At 49.2% G+C, this 17701-nt stretch overlaps 5 protein-coding genes across 5 annotated transcripts; 3 read left to right on the plus strand and 2 right to left on the minus strand.

Annotated features, from left to right (window-relative positions):
* Nucleotides 1–384: 384 nt before the first annotated feature.
* On the minus strand, nt 385–1430 carry TGAM01_v205863 (hypothetical protein; the record flags this gene model as incomplete). The annotated part of the gene is made up of 3 exons (XM_024549739.1): nt 385–537; nt 605–921; nt 986–1430. 3 exons carry the CDS (start codon nt 1428–1430, stop codon nt 385–387), a joined length of 915 nt encoding a protein of 304 aa, XP_024405498.1.
* Nucleotides 1431–4336: 2906 nt separating this feature from the next.
* TGAM01_v205864 (hypothetical protein) lies at nt 4337–5624 on the plus strand (the record flags this gene model as incomplete). The annotated part of the gene is made up of 2 exons (XM_018803040.1): nt 4337–5114; nt 5182–5624. The coding sequence occupies 2 exons, from the start codon at nt 4337–4339 to the stop codon at nt 5622–5624; spliced, it is 1221 nt and encodes a 406-aa protein (XP_018663806.1).
* A 347-nt stretch (nt 5625–5971) lies between these two features.
* Nucleotides 5972–7582, minus strand: TGAM01_v205865 (hypothetical protein; the record flags this gene model as incomplete). Its single annotated transcript, XM_018803039.1, has 1 exon — nt 5972–7582. One exon carries the CDS (start codon nt 7580–7582, stop codon nt 5972–5974), a length of 1611 nt encoding a protein of 536 aa, XP_018663805.1.
* A 1065-nt stretch (nt 7583–8647) lies between these two features.
* TGAM01_v205866 (hypothetical protein) lies at nt 8648–12646 on the plus strand (the record flags this gene model as incomplete). The annotated part of the gene is made up of 3 exons (XM_018803038.1): nt 8648–11658; nt 11738–12067; nt 12124–12646. The coding sequence occupies 3 exons, from the start codon at nt 8648–8650 to the stop codon at nt 12644–12646; spliced, it is 3864 nt and encodes a 1287-aa protein (XP_018663804.1).
* Nucleotides 12647–14501: 1855 nt separating this feature from the next.
* Nucleotides 14502–16636, plus strand: TGAM01_v205867 (ATP-dependent RNA helicase DBP2; the record flags this gene model as incomplete). The annotated part of the gene is made up of 5 exons (XM_018803037.2): nt 14502–14541; nt 14625–15593; nt 15668–15775; nt 16287–16415; nt 16476–16636. 5 exons carry the CDS (start codon nt 14502–14504, stop codon nt 16634–16636), a joined length of 1407 nt encoding a protein of 468 aa, XP_018663803.2.
* Nucleotides 16637–17701: the final 1065 nt, after the last annotated feature.

A 17701-nucleotide genomic window follows, 5' to 3' on the forward strand; every position in this document is an offset into this window, starting at 1 on the left:
CTTGATACCATTCACTTGTCGAGGAGGATACAAGTCCATCTAAGGCTTGGTCTATCTGAATGGTTGAGCAGGAAACTAAGATAAAAGCCAGGTAAAGTGTAAACTGACTATGTCAATTATGCACTTTTCAATTCATACCAACATGTTGTGGACAACTATCACATCCCGCTAGGCGGGGGGGCTGGATCATTAATCACTTTTGCTTCCTTCGTATGTGGGAAAGCTTCTAAGAAAAGCTCCAGTCTGCCACTACCTACATTTACGGTGACTTTACCTAGGTACCTTGCCTAGGTACCTTACCTATAGAACTAGTGTACAAGAAACTCAACATGCCATATGTTATCCACGGTATTTCGGTATTTAGGGTGATGAAAACTCTTGAATTCATTTTTTTAGGATATTTTCCAAATTACACCATTCAATAGCCTTTCTCAAAAACCCACCAGCGCCGAGGGCTGGCAAACCCCCCTTCAACTTAATCATTTTGCTCATACCTTCAAAATGCAAGACTGTAGCATTGAGATTTTTGCACATAAACTACACCATGGCACTGTTAGATATCGTCACTCTGCAAATTTTGGTAGGGAAATCACTGCATACTCACTTCATCCGCGCATAATAATAGAGTTTTCGCAATTGTAGCGTCGCTAACGATTGGTCTTTCCGCGGCAATCGCCGCGTTTACAGACCTGATACACTCGCCTTTGTACATCATTGCGATTTGAAGATAATCATAATCTGCTTGTGCTTGGCTCCCTTGAAGTGCGAGATTACGACATGAGGATAAGAAAATACCGGCCAACAAGCCACTGTCTGTGATTATAAAGGGAAGCCAATGCTGCGTCACGCCTTGACGGAACAGTAGCTCCTCGTCACCATGGGGACACCACATTCCGGCGTTTGGGATGACTGATGTTGCATCTATGGTAAGTTAGTGGTACATAAGGATGAAATCCATTAAGTGGTTCATCCGATGGTCACTTACAGTAGTCGAGAAGGAATTGCTCAAGCTTTGTTATAGGCCGGGCACAGCAATGAAGGAAACCATTGTGTATGGGGATCGTTATATTTACTGGCGAAGCTAAACTCAAATGAGAGCCTCCGCCAGTATCTACTTTCATTCTTATCTTCCTCTGGCCTCCCTTGAGCCGCAGGGCCGACGCGCGACGCGAAGCATGAATATCTCGTGCTGCGTGTGACCGAATGTTGGAGATGGTAGTCGAGGTGGTGGCATCAAGAGGATGTGCAATATTGACGAATTCCAATTCAATGCCTTTTCTCAATGGCCTTGCTGATTGCGTCTGCGATGTGTTGTCTGGACCCAAATCATTTTCAAAGACGATATTCGACGCTGGCTGGTAGCTTCTCCAACGACGGATTCGCGTCGGAAGCTGCGGCACATTTGCGGACCGACTGTCTACTGCTCTCATGATTGGCAATGATCATTAAATTGAAAAAAAATAAAACCTCAAAGTTGCCAAGGAGATATTCGTGCCGGATAAGTAGGCGGCAATGGTGGTGGGCATTGGCTACAGTATGAAGTTTAATAAGAGATTCTGACTAATGCCCATGTTAGCTCAAACCCCGTATCCACCTACACATTCCGAAATAGGAAATCTCGGAGTTGAGGCTAAAATCCGCGTATGGTCAATGCGTTGACTTGACGGCAGAGTGAGTAGCGTGAGAGTTCTGGAAGCTTGAAGGTCTCTCTGGAATCATTCCTAACCCATATTGAAAAGAACTGATTACGAAAACGACATTGTAGTCGGTATTCTCAGAGAGCAACCACGCTTTCATATGATTACCAATCTGCCAGTAAGTGGTTTGTTTCATGGGGGAATAGACAACACTCGCATTTGGCGCTTGTGATAAGGCGAGTAGAAGAGTGTCGTTCTTTGTTGTTGCTTTCGTGCATTATGCATTGATGTATCAGTCTTATCATTGGGTACAGACAGAGGATTAGCCCGATGCTTTATGTTGAAGTTTCTAGATCAGAAACACAGCATGCGAAATTGTAAGAGCTTGGAGGAGAGTACAAAAAGAACTCCATCTTCACCCGGCTCGTCTCAGTGGCCTCATCACCATAAAGCACTTCCAAGGCCGTATCCATATCACTTTCCTCGTGCCTTATCACCTTTCTTTATTCAGATAGTAGAGCACTTTTATTCGCTTTTACTCTCCAACATACATTTTCATCTACTCCATTAACGTTTACAACTACCGACCTACCAATATAATAGGTAGGCGTAAATATCTCTCTAAACGTAGGTACCTGCTCTTTATTTCAAACCAAGTATTTTGTCTGTGTAGTTCAGTGACAGATTCGCGGCGCCCCGGTAGTAAGCACGATAATATAGTCCAAGTCATCCCTGTGGACCTTGGATACTGCGAGCGCCTAGATAAGTCTACTCTCCATGCCCCTAGCTTATCCGGCTAGAATCCGGGGGTCATAACATGCTCCATCGGTAGAGGACGATTTTGGCGCCTACCTGCGCCCACGCTATCTATCTTCTCGCTAAACACGTAAGCAATGGCATTTTATTCCATCTCAACTGAGCCGCTAAAATCGCCACCTGGTGCTGGAGACCTGATGTTGCTACCACCTCAGTCCAAATTGCGTGTCTATGCTAGGCATATCCGCAATGCAATGTTTTCTCAAACCTCTGACCTGGCAACCAGCCGCTCCCTGAACTGCAATAAACATTTTTACTATGAATTCGACGTCTCTACGAGATTAGCAGCTACATTAACCCAAAATGACGAGAGCACCAAAGTGCATGGATTAGAGTTGCGTGTGCACTATATACACTCCACTTCTGCCCGATTAAATCCACGCCTCAGGACCCTCGCAGCCTCGATCCATCGTCCCGCTCCGCTCCCGTGGCTGTAGATTCAACCTTGAGACAGGAACCAGATCCTTGGAAGCAGCCCTGCACTGATTCTTGTGGAAAATAGGCATAGCGTTGACGGAGTGTGCCGCGATGCATCACATGGTTGAGAGAGGTATTCGCATTCGCTGTGCGATGAGCGGATTTCACACTCGAACGGAAATACATATGCGCTTAGTGTGCGCACGATCTCCCCAGGCTTTCATCGTGTAAACATGACTGCCAGGATCCTCGCAATTGTAGTCAGTATTCTTCATTTTTCGCATTTTAGACTGTGCAGCTATTACTAAATAGGTACAATAACAGGCTTTTAGATGGCGATATACTCCTAGACGGCCTATAGTGTGCAAAAGGCTCCGGTGCAGGAAATCGCCTAGATGCTTTCTTATCTCGCCATTGTGGACACGTGCTAGCCTTGATTTCTAGCATATCCGAGTTATATGGCTTGATGCTCCAAGACCGAAAGTGTAAAAGCATTGAAATCGACCTTGAGGGTCTCAATATGCACCAGCTTGGTTAAGAAGCTCCAAGGATCGCACCGCCACGTACTGAGTCTATCTGTTAGTGCGCGATTCATTATAGCAGGCAGCGCCCGCTAATCTTTATACGGGCTTGTACATATATGCCCAACCAACAGCGCTCCATATTGGACATGCACGTATCTGGCTTGGGCCCTCTATGGCGCCTTTAGCAGTCCAGATGCATCAATAATCGCTAATTCGGTGTTCACATGGCGTCTGTTGATGCCCAAAAGCGTGCGAATGACTCCTTCTCTCTTTGCGTTTGTAGGTACCTAGGTAGGCACAGCTGAAGCGTGATCTTTCAAGGTACTTTCTTGATTCACGGACACACAGCAAGGCCAACTTTGTGTATTTCTTCTTAACTTTATTCCTCCTCCTCCTCTTCTCTTCTTCTCTTCTTCTCCCTCCCAAACCCTCTCGTCCTCCACCAAGCATTTACCACCATTTGTTCCAACATCGTCACGGTCATTTCAGCCAACGGCACCTGCAGCGAGCTCAGTCAGCAACAGCTCACCCCTCCCACACTCCAGTCTTTCGCTGCACGCTCGCTGCAAGCAACCGCTCACTTTTTTATTCCCCGATCTAAAGCCTCTCAACGCAGACGCACATGCAGCTTTTTAGTACGTCACCAGCGGAGGGACTATTTAAAACACTCAACTTTTTCCTACCCAAAAAAGGTCCCCCAGGAACTGCGTTGGGCAGCTCTGGCATGCAAGAAAGCATTAGCTCTACTCTCCATCCTACAAACTTCCAAGTAAACTACGCAACTTGACTCTGTGATTCTCTGCTGGCTGTTGCAAAACATTTCTCATTCACAGCTCTGTTCTACTCTCCTATATAATTTTTTTTTCTTGTGCTTTTGCGTCGAGGCTTCATCACCCACCAGCGTCATCTCCTGCCGCATATTCCCGACCCCTGCTCAGCACGATGAGCGCCGAACCCATCAGATTCGAGATTCCCGACGAGTACCGAACGTTTCTGCCTTTCAACCGCTTTCCGCCTGAAATCCGCCAGCAGATATGGCATGAATCCGTTTCGACGCCGGGGATGCATTTTGTGAAGCTGGAGAGCCGGGGCCGCCATTGGAGATGGATATCGTTGAACAGGCTGGCGCAGTTGATCACGCAGCAGCAGAATCCCGAAAAGGACGACGACTTCGACGAGATAGCACACGAGGTCAAGAATGAAGTGACGCCCAAACGCCTGTGGGACACTCGCCTAGTGCCCGTATCAACAAACCAGAAATCCGACATCTCCAGCTACCATGACCTCAACAAGCAGATGGCGGCTCTCGCCACAATCTGCCAAGAGTCAAAGGCCGTGGCCGACAGCTTGATGGCCAAACAAGGCGCCCTGAAGCTGAGCAACGGTAAGCTGGTTACCTTGGGGGGTTCGTCTGACATCATTTTTCTCGAATATTTCCCTCCCGAGCTCTTTGAAAGCGGCTGCGGCTACGATATCGATCCCAATTGCCCCAGCTTGGACAACATAAAGCGAGTGGCAGTGCGTTACTGCCATCAGTGGCAGGAAAAGCCGCTGCCGACGGTTTGCTCGCTTTGTGGGCTGGTCCACGATACGACTGGCGGCGTCATCTATCCGATTCACTTGTACCATTTCCTAGCGAGGCATTTGCCCAACGTGGAAGAGTTTTACTTTGTCGACTATTTCCTTCTGCGCAAATCAGCACAGTCAAGTGCCAGTCCTGGTAAGTCCCATTCCTGGTGTGAAAACTGTAGGTTTCTTTCTCTCTTATACGTAGAGGTGCATGATAGGCAAGTTGCCTACGCGCAAGTATAAGTGCGGCAACCGAACGTTCTACGAGGCGAATGACGAGCACTGGAACGTAAAGCCGCAAGTCACCAAGATGCAGACGTGGCTACAGGACAGATTCGTCCGTTATGCCAAGGCAAGCCAATTAAGCCGCCACAAGAACCCGGAAAAGGTGCGGTTCGGCGTTCTGGCCTGCGAGTGGGATATCGTCCCTCCGCTGTCACTCAAGGCGCCGCCCACGCCTCCAGCTCCAAAGGGCCGTAACAAGCGTATGCTTTACGAAGAGCAAGCGCTGCGTCGAAATCGGCGGCGAGTCCTGCGCCAGAAGTCTCGGAATGCGCAGCTGATGAACTCGGCAACATTTACAGCCAATGTGCCGTTTGTATTTGGCAATCCAAACAACTCAATGGACTTTACCTTTTCAGTTGATTGGAGGCAGTCGTAATGAGGATCGGATTGGAGATTCGGAGACGGAGGATTTTCTTTTGTCAGATTGGATGGTCATATCACGGGATGGAATGGAGCTTAGAGGACAAAGGCGCAAAAAGGAATACAGGTTTGCTTCTTCTGCATTGTCAATTACACAAAAAGAAAAAACAAGGAGAGAGAAATGACGAAAAAGGGGTGCGAGCTGTACGATTACGAGATTGAGAAAACAAATACCCTAAGAAATGAACGGCTAATATTGTTACTAGATTTGAACAGTTGAATTACAACTTTTCCAAAATACAAGGGTAGTCTGAGTGATAATGCGTCTATGACATCTTTTATGGAAAAATACTATTTATATCATTATAAAAATTCCTTTACAGCTTCCCAAAATGCTTCCGGGTCTTCAGACATGGGCAAATGCCCCGTGTTGGGAACTATTTTGAGCTCAGTGCCGTTTGGTCCGAAAAGGCCCGTAAACCCTTCCATTGCTTTGACCAGCACTCCATTGGCATCGCCATCTCCAACTACAAATAGTCCTGGGACGGAGCAAGACGGCATATCAGGCTTCATGTCATAGTCCGAGAGGGCGGTGCAGCTATGCTTGAACCCCTCTACGTTGTTTTCAGTGACCATTTCCGTCATTCGTTTGACAAGCTCCGGCTTTTCCATGGACGCCGGGTGGAACCAGCGGGCAATGGTCCGTTCGGCGAGCTGGTGGATGCCGCGGCCGGAGTCCTGCTCGGCGATGGCGACGCGGTCTTTCCATGCCTGAGAGTTTGCGGGAGAGGACGCGGCGTTGAAGTCGCAGGCGATGAGTTTGCCCAGGCGAGAAGGATATTTGAGGGTGAAGTTGAGGGATGTGGCGCCGCCCATGGAAACGCCGATGAGGGCATACAGTTTTGGGATGCGGAGGGCGTCTAGAATGGTGAGAAGATCGTCGGCGAGAGTGTGAAGCGTTGCCGAGGTGGGAGGTTGTGGGATGGCGTGTCGGCCGCGGGTGTCGTAGCGCAGGATGCGGAGGTCTGGGCGATTGAGCTTGAGGATGTCGACGAAGGCGTCCCACATGTGAAGAGAGGTGAGGAGGGAGTTGCAGAAGGCGACTGTGGGCGCTGTTGGCGAGGGATTGCCTTCTAAGCGATAGGGAATGGTGAGAGAGTCTGGAGTGGTGATGTATGATGTGAGAATGGGAGTTGGCCCGGCTATTGTAGATGTCTTGGAGTCTGCCGAAGTGAAGGACGCTGCTGTGGGGAGCCTCGATAGGTGGTCGAGATCTCTTGGAGCAGGGTCAAAGGTGTAGAAGAGAGAGTACATGCGCCTCTTTCTGGATGCGACGGAGTTGTCGAAGTCGTCGTTCTTCCAGGAGCCATCGGTGGCAGCTTTCTGCTCTGCAGCCTGCAATCCATTGTCTCTAGCAAAGTCGTGATAGGTCAAGAATTTAGTGGGCAGGTCTGGTTCGAGGCTTGAAGTTACAAAGAGACGACTTCTTAGCCAGCCGGGAATCTTGGACAGAAAGGGAATGTGCTCTTCGATGAACCATTTCTTGAACAGGCCCTGTGCTTCAGGCGTGTCTTTGAGGGTAATTTCGGTGGTTACAGCTACGAGGCCCTCTGCTTCTTCGTCCGTCAACTTCTCGACCGGCATAAAGAGGGGCGATTCCTCGACATGTACAAGGTCGTAAAAGTATCGCGAGACGTCTACCTGGCCAATAGTCGCAGCCTCTCTCGGAGATCGATTCGCGCGCAGCGTCAGGTACGTCTCGGTCTCGAGATGCGCCATGTCGGTGACATCGTAGGTCGCGAGGAACTCGGGCTGCTGGCCGTCGGCAGCTCGATAGCGCAGGCCATTGGCGAAGATCTGCGGCAGCCGCAGCCGCGTTGGGCCGTGTTCGTTGTTGTACCATTCGTGGAACTGGTCGAGCGAGAGGCCTGGCCGAGGCTGCATCGTGACGTAGAGGTTGCCGGGGGGAGCCATTGCGGGGTGGTGTTTGCCTTGCTGGAGCTGATTCCGCTGTGAAATAGAAGAGAAGAAGAGAGAAACGAAGCAAGCCTTATCTGTCTATTATATAGAAATATAGAGAGATGATGATTTCGCTAAGAGAACCATTTCTGAAGCGAGACATTTCGTCCGGATAAATATTTAGCTTTCGGTGACAGAGAGTGAGATGTGGCGCTCGAATAAGGAACCCCGCGATGTCTCGGCAATTGGAGTCGGAGCTGGAGCCCCCCCACGTGGATTCTGGAGCTGGTATTATGGAGCACCTGCCAAACGCCGTCGAAAAGTGTCAAAGGGTCCCTGAATTTAGACTGACATTTCACTAGGCCTGAACCACTAACGTCTTGACTCTTTTCCTCTTCATTTCAAGACGACGCAGCAAACATCTCGGCATCGTTGCACCAATCCTTCAGCTTCGCCTTATCTCGAGAAGACACACGGCCGCAGCATGGCGCGGTATCACCAGTCTCGGCGATTAGGCAGCCTCTTTCGTCTGCCTCGCCTATGACGGCCGCATCCCGCGGCCACCCACCATCAACTGCCACCGCAAAGACCTCGAGCGGGCAGCATTCTGGGCCTCTAATCACTCACCACTTGGACCACAACTTACCACTCAGCGCTCACCATCGACCCTCTCGGCCAACGATGTTTGACGTATAAATCCCCGTTTGCTGTATGCAACCACACCTCGGGCCGCTGCTGCGGTGGTTCGCTGGCCTGGGCCAATGGCGCCGTGGTGGAGCAAGCGCGTGGGATGAGCCCGGATCAACCCCTCAATTGACGCTATCACGCGCCTCAAGCTCAAGGCTGTAACGAATTGATGCCGCAGTCCGTTCTCATCCTCTGCGAGCTTGGCTGGCCTCCCACCTTAGTGTCGGCTGCTGGCTGGTTGAGGTGGTACGACTGGGCATTGATAAAAGAGAGGGAAATAGCCGCTTCCCCCTCTCAATTTTCTTTTCTTTTGCTCTCCAGGGCATTCCTCTCTTTTGTCCTCTGGGCAACCCCAAAATATATCCTGTCACAGCGTTTCTGGGAAACGTCGCAATGGAGCTGTTCCTGACCAATGTGCCCGCTCATCTGTCCGATGACAGGCTCAGGACTGAGCTTGAACCACACACCCGAGTCTTGGGTATTGTCGATTGGCTTTGCGATAAACCCAATACAAAGCCTCATGCCTGGATCTGTTTTGTCTCCGAAGCTGAGGGGAAGAGATTTCTCCAAAAGCACGAGAGTGTCAGTGTTCCGACGCAGCCAAGAACATTGCAAAATGACAGGAGGTCATCTCAGTCCAAAGCCAAGGGCGTGGCAAGACTACACATACTCAAAACTCCTATTTATGTCCAGAAGAGCAAGAGAGCTGTCGATAAATATACGCTTCAGGCGCTAGAGTATCAGAAGGACCGGCGGAAAGAATTGGCTGAGGAGCTCAGCAAAAAGGTGTCAAAAGACTCAAACAACAGCGGCAGCAACAGCAACAGCAACAGCAACAGCAACAACAACTCAACCATCAGTACGCCTATCCGTGGCATCTCTTGCGGCAAAAACATATTCGCAGATGAATCTGATACTCTAATGTTTGTCCAGCAGAGCAGTAGCAATGTCAAAGGCGTTGCAAAGTTTGGCCGTCGCGCCTTGATACTCACACTCGGGCAGGAATTCCGAGTCGACATTGCCTATGACACTATTCAGGATCTCATAGCCGGAGCATCTGATAACTCGTTAACTTTCGTCTTATCCGAGACTCCTAGACTTTACGAGATGCAGGCAACCACGCCAACACAGCCTGGGTATGCTCCACATTTTACGAAATGGGAACGGCAAACGCATATAAGCATATGGCCTGCTCACGATAAATATGTATCTCATTGTCTGGTCTACCAGATAACGCTCGCTTCACACTACGTGGAAACCCTCGAATCTCTCAAGTCTCGAAATGTCATTGCTGTCACAAAACAAAATTTGCCTGTACTGAGGAACCCTAAGCCCTTTGACCAAGATTACACTACTAGTATGAGTAGGTTCGAGGGCTCTATTGGGAGTGCTGGTTCAGGGAGAATAAGATTGCTGCCATTTGCTATCCTGTTCCAGCTCCAGGCATTAGTGTGGAACAACTACTTACATCCAGCCATTGCGACCAAATTGCTTCATCTCATGACTTCAGTCGCCAGAGACTGCAAGAGGTCGGGCACTCCACTACCATTCACTACCGATGCCATGAAACAACTGTATCAAAAGATTCCATATCCATGTCCTGGAACTGAGCCGCAAGACCTTTTTGAGGGAGAGCTGGCTTCCATCGTTGTCGAAGCTGAACGGGCTCTCCGTAACGAAGACCCAAATCGAACCTTACACTACGGTGCACAACTACCTAGACATCAAGCTTGGATTTTGAAAGCAATGGTCACTCCAACTCGCATTACGCTGCATGGTCCGGACGCCGAGAGCAGGAACAGAGTCTTGCGAATGTTCCCAAATCATTCGGATTACTTTATGCGAGTCATATTTGGGGATGAAGATGGTCAGGACTTGGCCCTGACCTCGAACGTGAAGAACACCATAATTTTTGAGCGATACAGAAAGATCCTCAAGGACGGAATCCAGGTTGCCGGTCGGAAATTTGAGTTCTTGGGTTTTTCTCATTCATCTTTGCGTTCACATTCTGCATGGTTTGTTGCAGCCTTTGTTGACGATTCAATGAATCTTCAGAATAACGATACCATCATCAAATCGCTCGGCGACTTTAGCGATATTCGCATTGCCGCAAAATGTGCAGCGCGCATTGGCCAAGCTTTTTCCGAGACTCCGTATGCTGTGCCAATCTTAAAATGTGGCATCAATATCGAGTACATTGACGATGTAAAGACTGCAGATGGCAAGCGAGTTTTTAGCGACGGCGTCGGAACCATCTCATGGGATGCCATGGAGGAGGTATGGGATCATCTCCCGAAAGCCTCGTCGGAAGCCACCTGTGTTCAGGTTCGCCTAGGAGGGATCAAGGGCATGCTTTCGCTTGACTCTCGTTTGAATGGAAAAGTCATTTGTGTGCGGAAAGAATCCATGATGAAGTTTCCCAGCAAAGATCAGACGGAAATGGGCATCTGCGATACGGCCTCCAAGCCGATGCGCACATTCTTGAATCGCCAAAACATCAAGATTCTAGAGGACATGGGAACAAATTCTGAGTGGTTTATTGATCAGCAGAACAAAGCACTCAACGTACTACGAAACGTCACCACCACAGCGGCAAACACTAGCACTTTTTTGAAGAATCAGATGGTTGGTACCACTGCGGGTCTTCCCAGGCTCATAAGATACCTCAGTACAATTGGAATCGATTATCGACGAGAAAGGTTTATGAAAATGGTCGTAGATCATACCATCTTGCGAGAGCTGCGTCTGTTGAAGCACAAGGCCCGGATTCCCGTGGACATGGGAGTCACTCTCTTTGGCATTATGGATGAAACGGGCTTCCTAGAAGAGGGTCAGATTTACGTTACCTTTGATGAAAGCCATGACAATATGCAGGGTCGAGTCAAACGATCACTCCAAGATGGGACTGTCCTCGTGACTCGCTCGCCCGCGCTTCACCCTGGAGATATTCAACTTGCGCAGATGAGGACACCACCACAGGGGCATCCGCTTCGCAATTTAAAGAACTGTATCGTCTTCAGCCAGAAAGGGAGCCGCGATTTGCCAAGCCAGTTAAGCGGAGGGGATCTTGATGGAGACTTGTACAACGTCTTTTGGGATCGCTACATGATCCCCAAACAATATTTTGGCCCCGCAGATTACCCAAGAGTCAAGCCGCCGGAACTGGATCGAGCTGTGACGCGCGATGATATTGCCGATTTTTTTGTCAAATTTATGGAAGCAGACATCTTAGGCATAATTGCCAACAGGCATCAGATGCTGGCTGATTACCGCGACGAGGGAACGCTAAGCGCAGACTGTGTCAACCTTGCGGAGATGCATTCGACTGCGGTCGATTACTCCAAGACGGGTATTGCAGTCAGGTATCAAGACATGCCAAAGCCACCACGGATGCGGCCGGATTTGTGAGTTTGCATTTTCTACTTCTCTCAACCTCAGTTACCTTATCTGCCTAGTACTAACTGTTTTTTTTTTCCCAATCAGTCTCGCCCCTGCACCTCCGACTCGTTTATTTGATCGTGGTGAGATTGACCACATTGGAGATCCAAATGAAGATGAAGATGAGGATGACGGAATGGGAATGGCCAAGCATAAATACTACAAGTCATTAAAGATATTAGGCGAATTGTACCGCGGCGTGGACGAGAAGAAGATCTGGGCCAATGATGTCCAGCGTCCCGTTGACATGAGCGGGCCGCCGCTGTGGGATCAACTAAGCACCCATGTGTGGAATGCCTTGTGGGAAGAAGGCTATTCCACGTTGGATATTGACTATAGGCGTCAGATTGACCATGCGTGGAAAATTCGCGATCTGTAAGACTCCTGTGGCTTCATTTCACAGATAAAGTGACTAACTTGCGCACAAATAGGTACGAATCGTCCATCTCCAACAATATGTGGCAGTTTTCGTCCAACCCCCGCGTTCCCATTACAGAAGTGGAAGCTTTCTGCGGTTCTATCTTGAATCCCAAGGGCAGCCAGACTAGGCGAGAGCGGGACTCGTCTATCAAGCTGAAAGACGAAATGGATAATGTCATGAGCCACATGGTGAAACTCATCAGTGATCGCAGCGGAGTGGCCACTAATGCAGATGACGCCGTATCCGTAATGAGCGACGACGATGAAATAGGCGAAAGGAAGGCAATGAATGCGATAGAATTGTCTTGGGCATGTATGATTGTGGGCAACGACAAGACTCATGACAAGAATCATCGTCAGGATGAACCAAAGCTAGAGAGCTTTCGAGTGGTGGCGGCGTGCTGCCTAGTAAAGGAGCTGAATGATCTTTTGACGAGGAAGAACTGGGGGAGGATGTTGAAGACGAGTGGGGGGTTTGCGGGAGTTTCGTCGGGGCACCGCAATCGACAGCATGGCCCGTTGCCGATACGATGATGATGATTGAAGGATACTTTTATGAAGTTATGACTACACGTATTCTGTACGTATGGATTGAAGATGTGTGACTATGTTATGATATCTACTGAATGGATAATGGCAATATGGGTACAGAATGACCACAACAACAACTCGACAGTTACTTCTAGCCAGTCTTTAGCATTATTACTACTAGTAAAAAAAAGTTAAAAATAAAAATAGTTCAACCAATTTTGTAGTTGATAAGAGTATGGGAGGCGCCTTGCTTAACGCTGGCCCAATTCACTCTGCAACCTAAACAGGATTTATGGACGTGAAGCGGGTAATATAGGACCTAGATGAATTGCTGCACCAGATGATGCCTTTATGGGTGTTTGAGTATCAGCTGGTTTTGGGCTCAACACATTCAGCGAGAACTGCGCTACAATGTCAAGGATGAGATGCTACTATGGACGCTGTAGAGAAGCCTCAAAGTAAACACTAATCATTGCTTCAGTGACTACCGAGTCCCCGACTCCGAGCGGCGTCCGGGCGGCTTTTCGACATAGCGAAAATTCATGCACCGTGTGTACACGTATACATCCTGACAGCAGCTGAGATGCTGTTCGGCAGATAAAGAAGTGATACTAGCTGCAATAGTTCTCATTCCCTTTAGGTGCGATTGACTAATCATGACGAAGTGTCATTTAATCTGGCTGGTAAAGAGCCAAGCTACAGTCTAGACAATGGAAAGCTGCGATGATTTTCTTTCTTTTCTTTTGGGCTTGGGTGGCTGTTGTACGACGGCACTTGGCTTAGATACTCGGCGTGGGCGATAATGATGTCGACGTCTGTGGGGCAGCATTTAGCCTAGTGTTCGAAGAATATTTGTTTGAGTTACGGGGTGGGTGGCTATTCAGTAAACTTCAATGAGTCTTTCAATCACAACGTCCATCAAACAACTATCTATTCAGTACTAGTGTGTAACTTTGTGTTTCCCGGCATGTTAATACGTTTGGAATTATCCAATTGAGAGGCAAAAAGTACAATTAGAAGCAGCTAGATCGATCTAGGGTAGCAGCGGAGTGGCCGGCACGTGATGTGCTCAGCGTTCGCCACGCGCGGTACGTACCGGCAGGCGCTATCCAGATTTTCTTAGCGCCAAAAAAAAAAACTGCCGGTAAGAAAAAAAATATCTTAGGCGCAGACCGAATCCCCCTGCTTTCCGATTTCTTTCTCTTCAACAAACTCTTCAGACGCCAATCCCTGGCCTCTTCTCTCTCTTTCATTCATTCCCACATTCATCGCACATCAGAGACTACCCATCAGGACTATTCGTCCTCGGTCTTCCTGACGCGTTTCATTCTCTCTGCTCGCCTGTTGATCCCTCGAGTATTGCCCTGACAACCGTGTCTTCCCTATTTCTTTGTCCAGAGACCCTTTTTTTCCACAACCACACCAACATCATCGACAGGATGTCTGGCTACGGCGGCGGTCGATCCAACGGCGGCGGTTACGGAGGCGGCGGTGGTGGTTACGGTCGTGATCGCGGTGATCGAGGTGATCGCGGCGGCGACCGCAACGGCCATGGAGGCGGTGGATATGGCGGAGGGTAAGTTTGGCTACCTAATTCTGATCTCATCCCTATCTTTGTATCGCAAGGGTGTGCAACGGCAGGGACTCAGGTTCCTCCGCAGCACACGCTTGTCGGTTGGAAGACTTGCTTTCTGCGACTCAATCAACAATACTCTCTTCTCTCTATTGGAGGCAGCCAAATGCTAACATCGCTTTGCATAGCCGTGGTGGATTTGGCAATGGACACGGCGGATTCGGAGGAGGTGGTGGTGGTGGTGGTGGCTACGGCGGTGGCTACGGAGGCGGTGGTGGTGACCGAATGGGCCACCTCGGCGCTGGTCTGCAAAGACAAGAATGGGGTATGTCTTTCTCTGTGTTCTCACCGACCTTTGTTTTTTTCTCTTATTTCCTTGGCAACATCTCGCTAACTTTGAGTTACCAGATCTTTCCACTCTTCCCAAGTTCGAAAAGGATTTCTACAAGGAGTCTCCTGATGTCGCCGCTCGCGACGCTGCCGAAGTCGAGGCGTTCCGTCGCAAACACCAGATGACCATCGCCGGCTCAGATGTTCCCAAGCCCGTCGAGACCTTTGACGAGGCTGGATTCCCTCGCTACGTCATGGATGAGGTCAAGGCTCAGGGCTTCCCTGCTCCTACCGCCATTCAGTCTCAAGGATGGCCCATGGCTCTTTCTGGACGTGATGTTGTTGGTATTGCCGAAACTGGTTCCGGAAAGACTCTCACATACTGTCTTCCCGCCATTGTTCACATCAACGCCCAGCCCCTTCTCGCCCCTGGTGATGGCCCTATCGTTCTGATCTTGGCCCCCACCCGTGAGCTTGCTGTCCAGATTCAGCAGGAAATCTCAAAGTTCGGTCGCTCATCACGCATCCGCAACACTTGTGTCTACGGTGGTGTCCCCAAGGGCCCCCAGATTCGTGACCTCTCCCGTGGTGTTGAGGTCTGCATTGCCACTCCTGGCCGTCTCATCGACATGCTCGAGGCTGGCAAGACCAACCTTCGCCGTGTAACTTACTTGGTCCTCGACGAGGCTGATCGCATGCTGGACATGGGTTTCGAGCCCCAAATTCGCAAGATTATCGAGCAGATTCGACCTGACCGACAGACTCTCATGTGGTCCGCTACATGGCCCAAGGAAGTCCGTGCCCTCGCTTCCGACTTCTTACAAGACTTTATCCAGGTCAACATTGGTTCCATGGAACTCGCTGCCAACCACAGAATTACCCAGATTGTGGAGGTTGTTACCGAAATGGAGAAGAGAGACCGTATGATTAAGCATCTGGAAAAGGTCATGGAGAACAAGGAGAACAAGATCCTCATCTTTGTTGGTACCAAGCGTATCGCCGACGAGATTACCCGATTCCTTCGCCAGGACGGCTGGCCCGCTCTCTGTAAGTCAACTTACGCAGACAAGATTTTGTCTCAAAATATGATACAAGTACAATGTCAGCTAATACCCTTCTAGCAATCCACGGAGACAAGCAGCAAAACGAGCGAGACTGGGTCCTTGACCAGTTCAAGACCGGAAAGAGCCCTATCATGGTTGCTACCGACGTGGCATCCCGTGGTATCGGTATGTATCAGTCCCCTTCTCCCCCCTTCTCCAGCAACTTCCAGCAAAAGCACTTGCTGTATACTTTACTCTCGCGTTTAGGGGCTATCTTTATTGTGCGAAACTGCCTGACCAGACGGTATCCGTATGGTTCCCATTATGTGGTGGAGTCTTGATCCGTTGTGTAGCTTTCCCATCGCACTGCTATACTCGTATTTCCATTCTTGTACCTTGCTCACTTCCGTGGTACAAAGGGTGGAGGTTGGCATCTCTTGACCCCGATCAAGCTGTCTCCCCAAGGCTCCTTGAAAATCCCTTTGAGGACTCCTGTGATCACATAATATGTCCCCCCAAAGGAGGATGGATGGCATTTTGAACGCACTTGGATTTGGCCCTGGTCTACCAAGGAGTGAAGTTGCACAGATGGACGTTATTATATAATTACGCCGTCTCTTCACGTTCCCGCGCTGGAGGTTGCTATACATACCCGTATTTCGTTTGCTAACCCTTTCTTTTTTTTTGTAATCCAAAGATGTTCGCAACATCACTCATGTGTTGAACTACGACTACCCTAACAACTCGGAGGATTACATCCATCGTATTGGTCGTACCGGCCGTGCTGGCCAGAACGGAACTGCCATTACGCTCTTCACCACTGACAGTAAGTTTCAATCTGGCTATCTTTTTAATGGGAGAAGTACTAATCATGTTGCGAAAATAGACCAGAAGCAGGCTCGTGATCTCGTCAACGTGCTCCAGGAGGCCAAGCAACAGATCGACCCTCGTCTGGCTGAGATGACCCGCTACGGTGGTGGTGGCGGCCGCGGCTATGGCGGTTACCGTGGCCGTGGAGGCGGTAGAGGTGGGTATCGTCGCTGGTAAATTGCGCCAGAAAAGCACCCTCTAGGAGCTGACCACGGTCTATCAGCCAACTCCAACAACTACCCACTGGGCAACCGTCGGTGGTAAGGCACAAGAAGACCTGCGCGCATACCCACGCTGTGACCGGACAAGTGCAACTCTCAGCAGAGTTTAACATGAATGCGCCATGTCCTGGATCGCATGATACAAAAACGTGAACGGCCCAATGCACTCAAACGGCGTTTGATAGAGGACAGGATTGGTTTCAATTAGACATTGACTCGCATCCTTGCGTAGTCACCGGTTATTTGGTTTTTGTTGTGGACGGATATTTTCTTGCTTTTGTTTTTGCTCATTTCTATTAACCCTTTTCTTTTTATTTTAATGGTTTGAACGTATATCACATAAGGACACGGAAGAAGGTGCTCTATGGTTATCGGTCACTTACTTGGCCATGATGTTTGATGTATCTCTCGACATCAGCTATATGCCTCGGGGTTAACAAATGTATGTTGATAGAGAAAAAAATATGAGGTCTGAGAGGACACGCATTTGGGCAGACTGTCTTTGCCATTGTTACAGTGTCGTCAAGATTGCACATGGAGATGTGAGATGTGTCTGGATGCATCGATCATGGCATCAAAGATGTGTTAACTGGTGTAAAAAAAAAAAAGATGTTCCTCATCTAACTGGATACTGATGACAAGGTTGGTCTTTGCTGCTCGCTGGTTCATTCGCCAGCTACCAGTAGAGCCGAGATCTTAACAGGGCTGTCCAGCTATAGCTATAGCATTGCTTGCTTTGGCAAAATGCATTAACTCCAGTGTCGCTGGCGTCGTTATTAGTGCTAGCCTTGCACATGAGTGATGCTATTCAGAGGCCATCCATCACAACTACCGTTCAAACATATCACAACTCACCTGTTTGCCAATACCTTGTTGGCGCACCTTGCCGATTCCAGCACCTATACACACCATCTACGTGATCCTTTCCGGCGTTGAACGGACCAATCCCATCTAAGGAAGATATTAACCAACCTTTCTTCCCATCTTTACACTTTCTCATATGTTACTACCTATCCTATTA

Source organism: Trichoderma gamsii (assembly GCF_001481775.2).
Source record: "Trichoderma gamsii strain T6085 chromosome Unknown Scaffold_19.2, whole genome shotgun sequence".
NCBI classification, from domain to species: Eukaryota; Fungi; Ascomycota; class Sordariomycetes; order Hypocreales; family Hypocreaceae; genus Trichoderma; species Trichoderma gamsii.